Source organism: Lutjanus erythropterus, chromosome 11 (genome assembly GCF_056507025.1).
Source record: "Lutjanus erythropterus isolate fLutEry1 chromosome 11, fLutEry1.hap2, whole genome shotgun sequence".
Taxonomy (NCBI): domain Eukaryota; kingdom Metazoa; phylum Chordata; class Actinopteri; order Lutjaniformes; family Lutjanidae; genus Lutjanus; species Lutjanus erythropterus.
This window is the reverse complement of record NC_139327.1, coordinates 41718469-41730968: the sequence shown is the minus strand read 5'-3', so window position 1 is coordinate 41730968 and position 12500 is coordinate 41718469. Positions and strand designations below refer to the sequence as shown.

The window sequence follows — 12500 nt, the reverse complement described above, 5'->3', positions numbered from 1 at the left end:
ACCATTAAACACTTTTTTTTTTCTACCGTTTTTACATTTTTTTTCTGAATCGTCTTCGTCAGAATTCAGCTTGAACAGCGGGAGCGCAGTGTCACCGATTCAGAAAGAAATATCGAATTTATAAGTAAAAGCTTCTGATTATTGTAACTTTCTGAAGGCCGAACTGAGCCTGAAACAAACAGACACGATCACATAATTACTGGATGTTAGCTGAGCGGTTTATCATCACTTTAAATTAAAACGAAGTTTAAACTGTCCGTTTCTTCAATAGAGTCTGGTGTGTGCGGCAGAATCTGAACTTACCTTCAGTTCCAGACCAACTTGTAGATGTAAACCGATAACGTCCTCTGTCTGTCCCTCTGCTGTCTGTCTGTCTGTCTGTCCCTCTGCTGTCTGTCTGTCTGTCTGTCCCTCTGCTGTCTGTCTGTCTGTCTGTCTGTCTGCTGTCTGTCTGTCTGTCTGTCCCTCTGCTGTCTGTCTGTCTGTCCCTCTGCTGTCTGTCTGTCTGTCTGTCCCTCTGCTGTCTGTCTGTCTGTCTGTCCCTCTGCTGTCTGCCGATTGACACTTCGACGGATCGCGAGGAAACAGCTGTTAGTGGCACGAGGACAGGGTGAGGTCGGAGGGACACGTCCCAACACTTCTGCTCAATCTCCTCTGTCTGTTTCACCTCCCTCCTTCCCTCTCTTTCTCTCTCTCCTTTATTTTTGTCCTTTTTTGAAAAAACAATCTTTATTTATCGATGAAAAGTTTTAGTTTATTTATCAACTAAAATCTGAACGATCAAACACAGTTGTCTATTTTTTTATTTACTTGTATTAATGCAATAATAATTACACTGTAAATATTTATACATTCATCAGATATATTTTATCAATACTCATAACAATCATAAAAAATCAGCTCATTCATTATTATTAATCAGTCCAGCCTCTGTGGTATCCATGGTAACCAGGGATAGTAACAGTCCACCAGGTCAGATCCAGGCAGTGGTGGAAAGAGTACTACTCAAGTATAAGTACTGTTACATGGCTAAAATATTACTCAGCTACAAGAAAAAGTACTGGTTTTAGAAAAATAAATAATAAATAATAAAGTAAAATCATTCAGTATTTTTCTCAGAGTATTAGTTACTTTTTAAGGGTCGATGCGTCTCTGTTCTGCTCAGACGTCGCCTCAACAAACTAGAGCTCCAAATTTTGTCAGTTTTCATTAAAAATAATTGGAAATGCTAACAATCAAATAATAATTAATAATTAATAAGATCCAAAATGCTTGTTTTTTCAAAGTTTTTCTTCATTTTTTTTTTTTTTTTTCTCATTTTAAGTCCAACATCAAGTTTCCAGCAAACAAAAATCAAATGAGGTTCAGTGACAAAACTACGGATTAAATACACATGAATACATTTTTAATTTGTTAAAAACTGCAATTAATCAACTGATCAGTCATTAACATCATAACTCATTTCATTTTTCATTTATCTTTGTTTCCATTAGTCAGTGGTGGACGGTAACAAAGTAGTTACTTGAGTACTATACTTAAGTACATTTTTGAGTATCTGTACTTTACTTGAGTATTTGTCTTTGAAATGAGTGAAAGTCAGAAGTTTACAAGAAACAAACATATTTTTGACTCATTTCCAGGACGGTTATTGTTCCTCGTTACTTTGAGGTGAAGCGTAACTTTGAAGTCAGCTGTTGATGTTTTTTTCTTTTCTAAAATGTGATTGGTCACATGACGTGTCCCTCACAGAAGGAAACCAATCACAGAGCTCCTCTCAACTGGGACTGATGTAAAAACAGAAATATATCATCCTGACATGTTCTGTAACAAGAACAAGTGATGTGAAAAACTAAATTAAATGTCAAGATGTTATTATAATTAGAAAAAGAGAAATAATTCCAGGTAGCTTTTAATGTTGGATTGATGAAAAATACCACATAATTCATGTATATATACATGTAGGAGAAATACTTACAGTCGGCTTCAATCTAATTTTATGACATGATTTTAATTCAGTTACATCAGAAACTGACAATAAATGTTTTGTGTGTGTGTGTGCATGTTTTTGTTTCTGATTGTGTTTCTGCAGGTCAGTTCTTCTTCAGGTGGTTTCAGAGTTTCGAGGTTCAGTAAATTTACTGTGAAAACAATACAGCATGTACTGATATTACACAATGTACTTTATAATTTCTAAGTTTGAATACTTAAGTATTTTTAAAAGCAAGTACTCTAGTACTTGAGAAAAAATTTGACTGAGCAACTTTCACTTGTAGTTGAGTAATATTTGACCAGGAGTATCTGTACTTTGACTCGAGTACTGAGTACTGAGTATTGAGTACTGAGTCCACCGCTGTCTGATTGAGATCAGATCACCTGATTGGATATTAAAATGCAGATGAAATGTTTGGACATTGATTCAAATTGTACTCAGTACTCAATTTTCTGATTTTAAAAGTAACTAAGTAGATTACGTAGTGTCATGCATACTTGAGTAAGAGTAAAAATAGAAAATGTGAAAATCTACTCATAAAACTACAAGTACCCAAAAAAAAAACAAACGTCTTGTTGACTTGAAAAGCTGTAATGAATCTTCTGAACGTCCACCTGACAGTTAGCTCTAATTTAATTCTGTCTCACAGTTTCTCCATATTTGTTGCTAATTAATCAAACTATTTATTTGAGTAATCATTAATGAGTCTCATGTCAGTGTCCTGCAACTGTCTTTATGTCCACAGACAAAAAAAACGTCTCGTCAGAGGTTAAAAAAATCAATTGCACAGTCGTACAGATTTGATCCTGGACCAAACAACACCATGGACAGGTGAAGCCCCGCCCCCTCCTCTGTGCTCCATGTAGTTAGCAGGGGCGTAACTACCTACTTCCTGAGGGGTATGCAGACACATTATAGCCCCCCCCCCCCCCCCCCCCCCGCCCCCCCCTTCTTTTTCCTTTTCTTCAATGTTTAAGTGTATAAATCTTATTTATTCATGGACTTATAAAATATAAGACTTTTATTTTAAGTAACATATTAATTAGTTTTTTGTGGCCTCACTAGTTTAATTATTCCTACCTGATGTCATCACTGACCTCACATCTGTCTCCTTCACCCCTTCCCTGTGTTTTTCTCCGCTTCATTCATTCATAAGGTCAAACAAGCTTTGTTTAATATCTTTGAATAAATTACACATCTTGCTAATACAATTTTCAATATAAATAATATTTAGAAATGAATCACTTGATATCAAGTGACTGTTCGTCCACTTCCACCTAATATTAGACCAACCTGTCGTTCTCTCTTCTTCTTCTTCTCTTCTTTCTCTCCATTCTCACACCTGAATCACATCAACTTTGTGTTAAGGAGGTTTTAAAAAATACAGCAGTCAAACCACATATAAAAAACATAAATTTAAATTTTAAATTATATTCGTATTGGATCAGTTTGGATCCTTTGGAGAAATCAGTTTTTAAATAAACTCATCGCGTGGCGGCGTGCACTGGAACGCCTATAGTGTGTGTGGGAGGCGGCGAGATGAGGGGAGGGGCGCCTCATCAGTGACATGCCCCTCTGTTATTGATCATATCATTTACATTTGCAGAATCAGCTGTTAAATACAGAAAATGCCAACTCAAAATCATTTTTCCTCCATTACTTTGGCGCCCCCTCTAGCGTGGCGCCCCCTCTAGCGTGGCGCCCGTATGCGCCGCGTATAGTGCATACCCACTTTTTGCGCCACTGGTAGTTAGTTTGGTTTGGTTCAGTTTAGTTTAGTTTAAATTAGTTTAGTTTAGTTTAAATTAGTTTAGTTTAGTTTAAATTAGTTTAGTTTAGTTTAAATTAGTTTAGTTTAGTTTAGTTTAGTTTAAATTAGTTTGGTTTGGTTCAGTTCAGTTTAGTTTAGTTTAGTTTAAATTAGTTTGGTTTGGTTCAGTTTAGTTTAGTTTAGTTTAGTTTAAATTAGTTTAGTTTAGTTTAAATTAGTTTAGTTTAGTTTAGTTTAAATTAGTTTGGTTTGGTTCAGTTCAGTTTAGTTTAGTTTAGTTTAAATTAGTTTGGTTTGGTTCAGTTTAGTTTAGTTTAGTTTAGTTTAGTTTAGTTTGGTTTGGTTTGGTTTAGTTTAGTTTAGTTTAGTTTAATTTAGTTTAGTCTGGTTTTGTTTGGTTTGGTCTCACTTGAAATATTTTATCAAAGACTCCTTTTATCCTTTTATCACCTGGGAAGAGACGGAATGAGACAAACCTGCTGGTCATGTGACTACATCCTGGTACAAAAACACACAGACATCATAGCATGCAAAGTTTTATACATCATTATTTATTTATTTGTTTGTTTGTTTGTTTATCTGTGTTTACAGTTATGTTTTGTTTGTTTCTTTTTGTCTGTCTTAGTCATTGTATTGTAATGTTATATTAGATAATCAAGTAAATATGTAATAATATAAACTAATATAAAATGATGTGTCATCAAAGTCTGATATTTCATATTTCAATAGTTTTATGATAAACTAAGACTTTCTTCACATATCAAATTATCTTTTAAAGCCACAAACATCACGTGTGATTAAAGACATAATTTAAATTCTCTCTGCTGACGACACGTCATATTTTTTCTGAAGTTCCCATGATGGTCGACCTGAGGGGGCGGGTCTGTGGGCGGGTCTGTGGGCGACGCCTCATGTTTGCTACCTGAAGAAGAAAATCAAACAGCCTCCAGCATTTAGACTGAAACCAGTTTGAACTGAAGTAAACAAGGTGAGAAGAGTCGGCGGCTGTGAGTCTCCGTCTGGATGAATACTTTGTTCTGATTGGCCAGCAGATGTGCATTAAAACCATTTTGAAATAATTCATTAAATGTTCGATAAACCATTAAACGCACACATACTTTGACTCTGGTTACTTGTTGATTGATCTTTACTTATTGTTCATCAGTTTAATTATATTTTAATTCTATAACTCCTCCCCCATCAGCAGAAAGGACAGCTGCAATCAATAATATCAATATTCTGTCAATATTACGTTTGATATCGATAAAGATTACAACTAACAATTATTTTTCATTCTTTTGATTACTTTGTCAATTCATTTATTAGTTGTTTTGTCCATAAAATGTCAGAAAATGTTGATCAAAGTCCAAGTTGACGTCCTCAAATGTCTCATTTTGTCCACAAATCAAAGATCTTCAGTTTCCTGTCAGAGAGGAAAGAAAACAGAAAATATTCACATTTAAGAAACTGAAATCAGAGAATTTAGACTTTTTTAACTAAAAATGTCTCAAAACCATAAATCATTTATCAAAATAGTTGGTGATTAATTTAATAATAGATTAGTAACAGATTAATTGTTGCAGGTCTCCTTTTAACATCATACTATTTTTTTATGTTTTAGTTTATTATACTTAAAAATTAGATCAAATTATTTTATTGCAGTTGTTTTACTCCTGACACTCTTTGTATTTATTTCTTATTTTATATCTTCTCCTGTCTTCTCTGTCCATCATAACTGATTGGTTGAATATATTTTGTGTTATTGATCTGAATCTTCACAGTTACTCGGTTTATCAGACGTCGCGTTCAGTCGGTTTGGGTCCCCAGAGCTCGTCAACAGACAGAACACCTGATAAACCACCAAAACATTACATCATCATGTTACGTTCACAACATCAGAGCCACAGTATTCTCATTTGTTTATTGGTCATTTTCGGTTCATGTGTACATGACATCATTGGTTTGTCTTACTGCAGATCTACAGACAGCTGACGACTGTTCATCACATGACTGTTTCTCTAAGACTGTTGGGACACTTTGGACTCTCAGACCTCTCAATGACGTTTCCTACCGACATTAAACACATTAAAGCTTCTATCTACAGGTGCTTCAGCCAATCAGGAGGCAGCAGGACCGTCACGGTCTTTTTATAGTAAGTTATATACGTGTGAACGTCCCCTCCAGCTGTACATTCAGTAACGTAAAGCAATCAGACATGTCGATATTTTCAATGACCATCCATGCTGTCATTCATGCCTGACATGCAAACTGCAAGTCCAAGTTTTGTTTTTTTGTTTTTTTTAACAAAATTAAATGTAAATAAATGTATATTTGTTTGTGGTGTGTTTACTGACTGGTTCAGGAGGCATTTAAGGTCACATACTGGACTGTTTGTGTAACGCTGTTTGGATCATGAACACCTCCTTCTCTGTCAACCAAACACATTTTAGAGCCTGTTCACACCTGGTTTTCACAGCAGGTCTGTGAAAACCAGGTGAGTCTTTGTGAAATGTTCTCTGTGACAAATTGAATTATTTGGGCCGCCTGCATATTCTGTGTTGTACATGAAGTAACACGTTTGGTCTTCATAAACAGAAATGACGAGACTATGTGTCTATTTGCATACAGAGCGGAGAGTGGTCACCTGGAGATGCATTATAATGCAGGTGTGAACTGATGTAGTCAGAGCTTTGATCAGATCACCCAGGTTACTGCCAGGTGTGAACAGGATCTTCAACTGTCACCTTTTATCTTTTTAAACGTTTCTTTTCTTCTGTCATCAAGTTTAAAGCACCTTGAACAGGTTTATATGTGAGTATCAGGCCACTGATCAATAAATGTCCAGTTTAGAGGAAATCCTCAAATATTCTAGTCATATATATATATATATATGACTAGAATATATATATATATATATATATATATATTCTAGTCATGACAGTTCAGGAAAAAGTTCTTGAAGGATATTTTCTGCTCTTTACTTTATTCTCAGATCCTCTCTGGACTCTCTGGCAACATCTTCAGTTGCATTGGAGTATGAGAACAGCTGTAACCATGGCAACCTCTTACTCACCATCGGTCATCCCATGTGACTGTATTAGCGCCCTCTGGTGGACAGAATGACTCACTGCAGCTGTCACACTGACGCTTTAATATTCATTTCTCTAAATATGAAGCTTGAAGCGAATAAATACAGGAAACATCTCTGACGCTGACGGCGTCTCAACGCTACGTTTCAGGCGCTTTAAGGAGAAATTCAAGGGGAAGCCATTATTGTCACATGACAGTGCAGCGCTGGGAAAGTTTCAGGTTCCAGGTTTGATTCTTTATTTAAAAGTTTTGACTTTATCCTTCGATCCTTTGACTATTTCCCAACATCCTCTCTGTCATTTCAATATTCAGTCTTCTGTTTATCTTTTAACTCTGAGACAATTATCCTGAGTAATATAATATAATTCCAGTTTATATGACAGTTTCTCTTTTTATTTTCTTTTTTAGTTTGGGGTGAAAAGATCCTCCACAGCTCAATCTGTCATGAAGCCCAATTCTGCCAGTAAAATAAAAATACATCCACATGGAAAGTTATACGAAAAAAAGCTTAGAATTATGAGATACAGTCTAAATTATAGAGTAAAAAGTTGAAATTATGAAGTAAAAAGTTTCAAAATTAGGAGATAAAAAGACAAAATTATCAAATCAAGTCAAAGTTATGAGATATAAAGTTGAAATTATGAATTGAGAAGTCATAATTACAATATAATTCTTTTTTATCACATATTCTGACCTCCCGTCTTACTTTACAGGCAGAAATGGGCGTGTGTGGTCATGTGATACTTTGTGGGCGGTTCAGTCTCTGTCTGGATCCACTCAGGTGCGACTTGCTTCAGTGTTCCTGTTTGCTCAGTTCATGTTGTTCCACCTGCAGACAGGTAGCTAGCAGCACCATTATTAAGCTAACCTAACTAAGCTAAGCTAACCAGTGGTGTTGCAGCACCAGGTGAGACGAACAGTGAGTTCAGACAGGTATGTTTCTGGAGGCGACTGCGGTCTCCGGGGCGTCGCTGGTGATGTGAAGGCGGTGGAATCAGCTGGTTGGACCACCAGAGCCACACAGAGTTCAGTCAATCACATGTCTCTGATGGTCCCGCCCCCATCATTAGGAGGTGGCCGCCTGTTTGTTCCGGAAGGTTTCGAAGAACGCCATCATGCCCTTCCTCACGTTGCTGCCGCTGCTGCCGTTGCCCTTGGTGATCCTTGGCATCATTATGCTGCCGCTGCTGCCGCCATGGTGACGGGATGAGAGAGGAGGGAAGGCGGCTCCATCCATGGAGTTGGCCCGCTTGACCTTTGATGGGGTCACACGCCAAGATTTAGTCCTCGGGGGAGGAGTCTGAGCCACCAGACACTTCTGATACTGGACCTGTGAGAAGAGATAAAGTTATGCTCGACGTGTTCTAACCACCAGAGAACAGAAGAACATCAGACCTCATGTCTTCAACACACACCAGACACACCTAACTACCTGAAAACACCTGGAAAGTTCCCATTATTGATGATGTCATCAAGGTATTTTAATGGAACTATTTATGGATGAAATAGTCGAATGGGATCAAAGCTGCAGATGGTGTGCAGTTTATTACAGACAACATTTTAAATGTTTTAATGTTTTTATGTAAATATATACATTCATTTTATTTATTTATTTATTTATTTATTTATTTATTTATTTATTCAGTAGATGACAGAAGCTCACAGTTTGTGAAAGTAGTGAACTCACTGCGAACTTATTGAATCTGAACTATCAATAACATACTGGGTTGTTGTTTGTCACACAATAATGTAAAGTGAAAGTCACATTCATTTTGATGCTAAACATGTTTTGTGTTTCAAAAAATCATTTGATAAAAAATGTTGGCGTAAAAATATTGGGATCATTTCACAATAAAGGTCACATCACACACTGAAGTGTGTTTAATGCATGATTCATGAATTAATGCAGGACGTATCATGAATTAAATTCAATTAATGATCAAGTCACTATGACTTCATGTAATTAGTTCACACTGAGTAGATCATCAATTGATCAATTTAAAATCAGATTCTTCATAAATCAATTGATGTGCAACAAGTTAGCGATTACAGTTATTTAAAGGAGAAGTGTGTGATTTCCAGCGACATCTAACGTTCAAACCTTAGATTGCATCTAAGAGGATTTACCCGACCCCGCCCCTCTGTCACCAAGAGTACGGTGGCCGTCAGCGGACAAAATGGCGAGCGAACGCCTCTCACAACAAACTACAGTTATGTGTTTAGGATGAATCACCTGTCCAGCAGGAAACAGTCAACCTCGGCGTCACTGTGAAAACGTTTGTCCTCCATCAGTGGTTTCCATCGTGTAAACGCTATGCCGATGTTGATTCGTGTTTTTGCCGTTTCCTGTCATGTTTGCGTTTACTTTCTTCGCGTCTCCGCTTCTTGGATGACGGAGATTCACTGTCCGCTGCTTTTTGTTCTGGTACAGTGTTTGTCTGATCCTCCATTTGTCAAAACTGTGCCAGTCAAGGTTCACGACGCTAAACGGTCTGCCAGCACTCAGCCGCGTCTGTCCTCGCCGTCTACTTCCGTGTTTATGCTGCGGCGTCTACGTAAGGTCGCCATGGGCTTCCCAAGACTCCCTGTTAGTGCAGTTTGTCCGCTCTGTGCTGCCGTAGACGGCGCAGGATGATGACCTCCGTGAGTCGACCCGACAGTATAAATGGCTATTTCTAAAGTAACGGGAACATATAGATTATGAGTTTACGTTGATTGATAATAATAAATAACATACTTATATATAATATATCTCATTTATGTACATAAATTCCTGTAATTATTACACACTGGTCCTTTAAAAATTTATTTATGTAACTGTATTTATATATTTTTGTTCTATATAAATACTTGCATGACAACCAGTTTGATAAAAAAAAAAAAAATAGCTTCATATTTTTATGAGAAAAGGCGTTTAGGCTGAGCAAAGACACGTCGGAAATAAACATTTATCCAACTGAAAAGCAGCTAATTGTTAGCATTTAATGTATGAAGCAACCGTCGATTAACATTTCTTAGCTGATGATCAAAAAGTTAAATGAGTCACATAAAAGTATAGTGACGTGATCATTTCTTAATGGTGAGCAGCAGGAAATTATGATCCACCCTGTATTACTTCAGTACATGATTTGTATGTTCCCTTATTGTAAAAGTATTGTCAAATATTGTAATCTAATTCCATGGTCTATTCTTTTAATCTAATGTTACAAAGGTGATGTTTATGTGGAAATCATAAAGTCCTTTTTGGTTTTGTATTCAACAGGCAACATGTGACACTGCAGACCCAAAACCAGTTTCTGCTGACGCTTAATAAAAGAGTTTTTTAGTCTTGTAGAGACGAGAGAATTTCTGACAAAAGAAAAAAAGACTTGATTCGACTTGAAGTTTCTGTTGTTTCAAGTTCTGTTGCTGAAAATGGAAAACTGATTTGCACATTGAAGTGAAGTAACGTTGTTCAATATTAACTGTTTAAAACAATACAATTTCTGTTAAATGCAAAATACGTCAAGTATAGTATTGAGTATTGAAAGTACTAAAACTGTAAAAAATGATCCAGGTGTTCATACAGGACCAGTTCAGTTTTTATTTTTCTGTCAGAAATCAGTGTCCAGTGATTTTTTTCAGGTTGTTAACAAAAGCCTGGAACTTTTTCAGTTTAAAGTCATCAAGAGGCGTCACTGAGGTTAAAAATTCATTCCTACTTTTTACTTTTGTACTTCAGTAAATTCCAGAACTTGTACTTTCTTACTTTTACTTGAGTCTTTTTTTACATAAGTATATGTACTTCTACTCAAGTAAAGAACGTGAGTACTTCTGATGTTACCAGACCATTGCTGAATAAATGTTAACAAAAGAAAATAAGGGCTTTAGTTTTACGGTCGAGAAGATTTGCAAAAGTCACAACTTCAGTTTAAACTTTAAGAAAAACAAAAAAAACAAAAAACAAATCACAGTTTGTATTATTCACTTTAGATCTTTGACTTTTGAGAGTTTACATATAAAAATCCAAATAAATCTCAACTGCCTTCATTTCTCTGACAAACGACCACAGAAGGAAAGAAACAATTTGTACATTAAGGAAAGAAAAACACTTAATGATGTCCAACAAAAACATGATGATAGAAACAGATCTGTGTATATATACATATATACATATACACATATATACATATACACATATACACATATATACATATACACATATATACATATACACATATATACATATACACATATATACATATACACATATATACATATACACATATATACATATACACATATACACATATACACATATATACATATATACATATACACATATATACATATACACATATATACATATATACATATATACATATATACATATACACATATACACATATATACATATATACATATACACATATATACATATATAACAACAATGTACATAAACAATGATGCAGACCTGAACCCTATAAATTAAAAAGCAAGAATATTATACTACATGATACAATACTGCAGTATATTATTTATATTATATTATGAATATTAATTCAAATGTACGAACCACAACTAAAAATATTTTAAAAATATCTGTTACTGGATAAATATGTAGTAATCAATGAATTCATCCATACATCGACCCTGCACACCTGAACTTGATGTCATCAAGGTGTTCAGGTCTAACGAGGCGTACCTGTGATGTCACTCACCATACATGCAGCCTGGACAGCCTCGGACAGGTTTCCTGCGTCCGGCTCGCACCAGAACACGTGACACTCGAATCGCTGCGTGCCGCCGTCTACGATCACGGCAAAGGTGTGGCTGTCGTGGCCGACACCCAGAAAGGTGAGGAAACGTACCTGACACTCCCAGAAAGGCTCCTCCCCTTCCTGTCAGGATCCAATCAGAAGCAGTAATGAACTGTGACTATCAGAGCTGCAGGTTTGTACACGATAAAAAGAATAGTACTGCAACTGATTTCTGAGTTTTGAGCCCCATTCAAATTTTTAAGTTTTGAAATAAACAAAAGGTTCTGCTGACCTGGAATCTGAAGTTGAGATAATTTACTTTTCTTTTCATGATAAACTTGAATCTTTCAGTTTTAGACACTAAAAAAATAAATAAAAATCAAAGATTGGTCACAGTGAAGTGCGAGACTGATTCGTCTTTTGTTAGTGGCTGAAAAATTAAATTGTTTTAGTTGAAAATATACAATTATTAAAAACGAAAACATTTACTTTCACTTCAGTGTATTTACTCATTTTTTAACACACTGGTTTGAGTTTCTGAAATTCAAAGTTGATCTGAAGAAGAAAAATAAATTATCTCTAAAATCTGTTGACGTATGTTGCCTTTAAATTTCGTTGTCACATATAAAAATCCGAGGGCAGCGAACATCACACACACTCACACACACACACACACACACACACACACACACACACTCACACACACAGAGACACACACACACACACACACTCACACACACACACACACACACACACACACAGAGACACACACACACACACACACTCACACACACACACTCACACACACACTCTCACACACACACACACACACACACACACACACAGAGACACACACACACACACACACTCACACACACACACTCACACACACACTCTCACACACTCACTC

The 12500-nt window shown here is 36.1% G+C and overlaps 1 protein-coding gene across 1 annotated transcript in view; it reads right to left on the bottom strand.

The window, feature by feature from the left end:
- Window positions 1–7892: 7892 nt before the first annotated feature.
- The window catches only part of apbb3 (amyloid beta (A4) precursor protein-binding, family B, member 3), a 21366-nt gene continuing 16758 nt past the window's right edge, over window positions 7893–12500 (bottom strand). The window contains exons 11-12 of the mRNA XM_084730238.1: window positions 11552–11731; window positions 7893–8181 (exon numbers count right to left, since the gene is read on the bottom strand). Coding sequence (XP_084586364.1) covers window positions 7918–8181; window positions 11552–11731 — 444 coding nt within the window. The 3' untranslated portion in view covers window positions 7893–7917. The remainder of the gene's footprint in view (window positions 8182–11551; window positions 11732–12500) is intronic.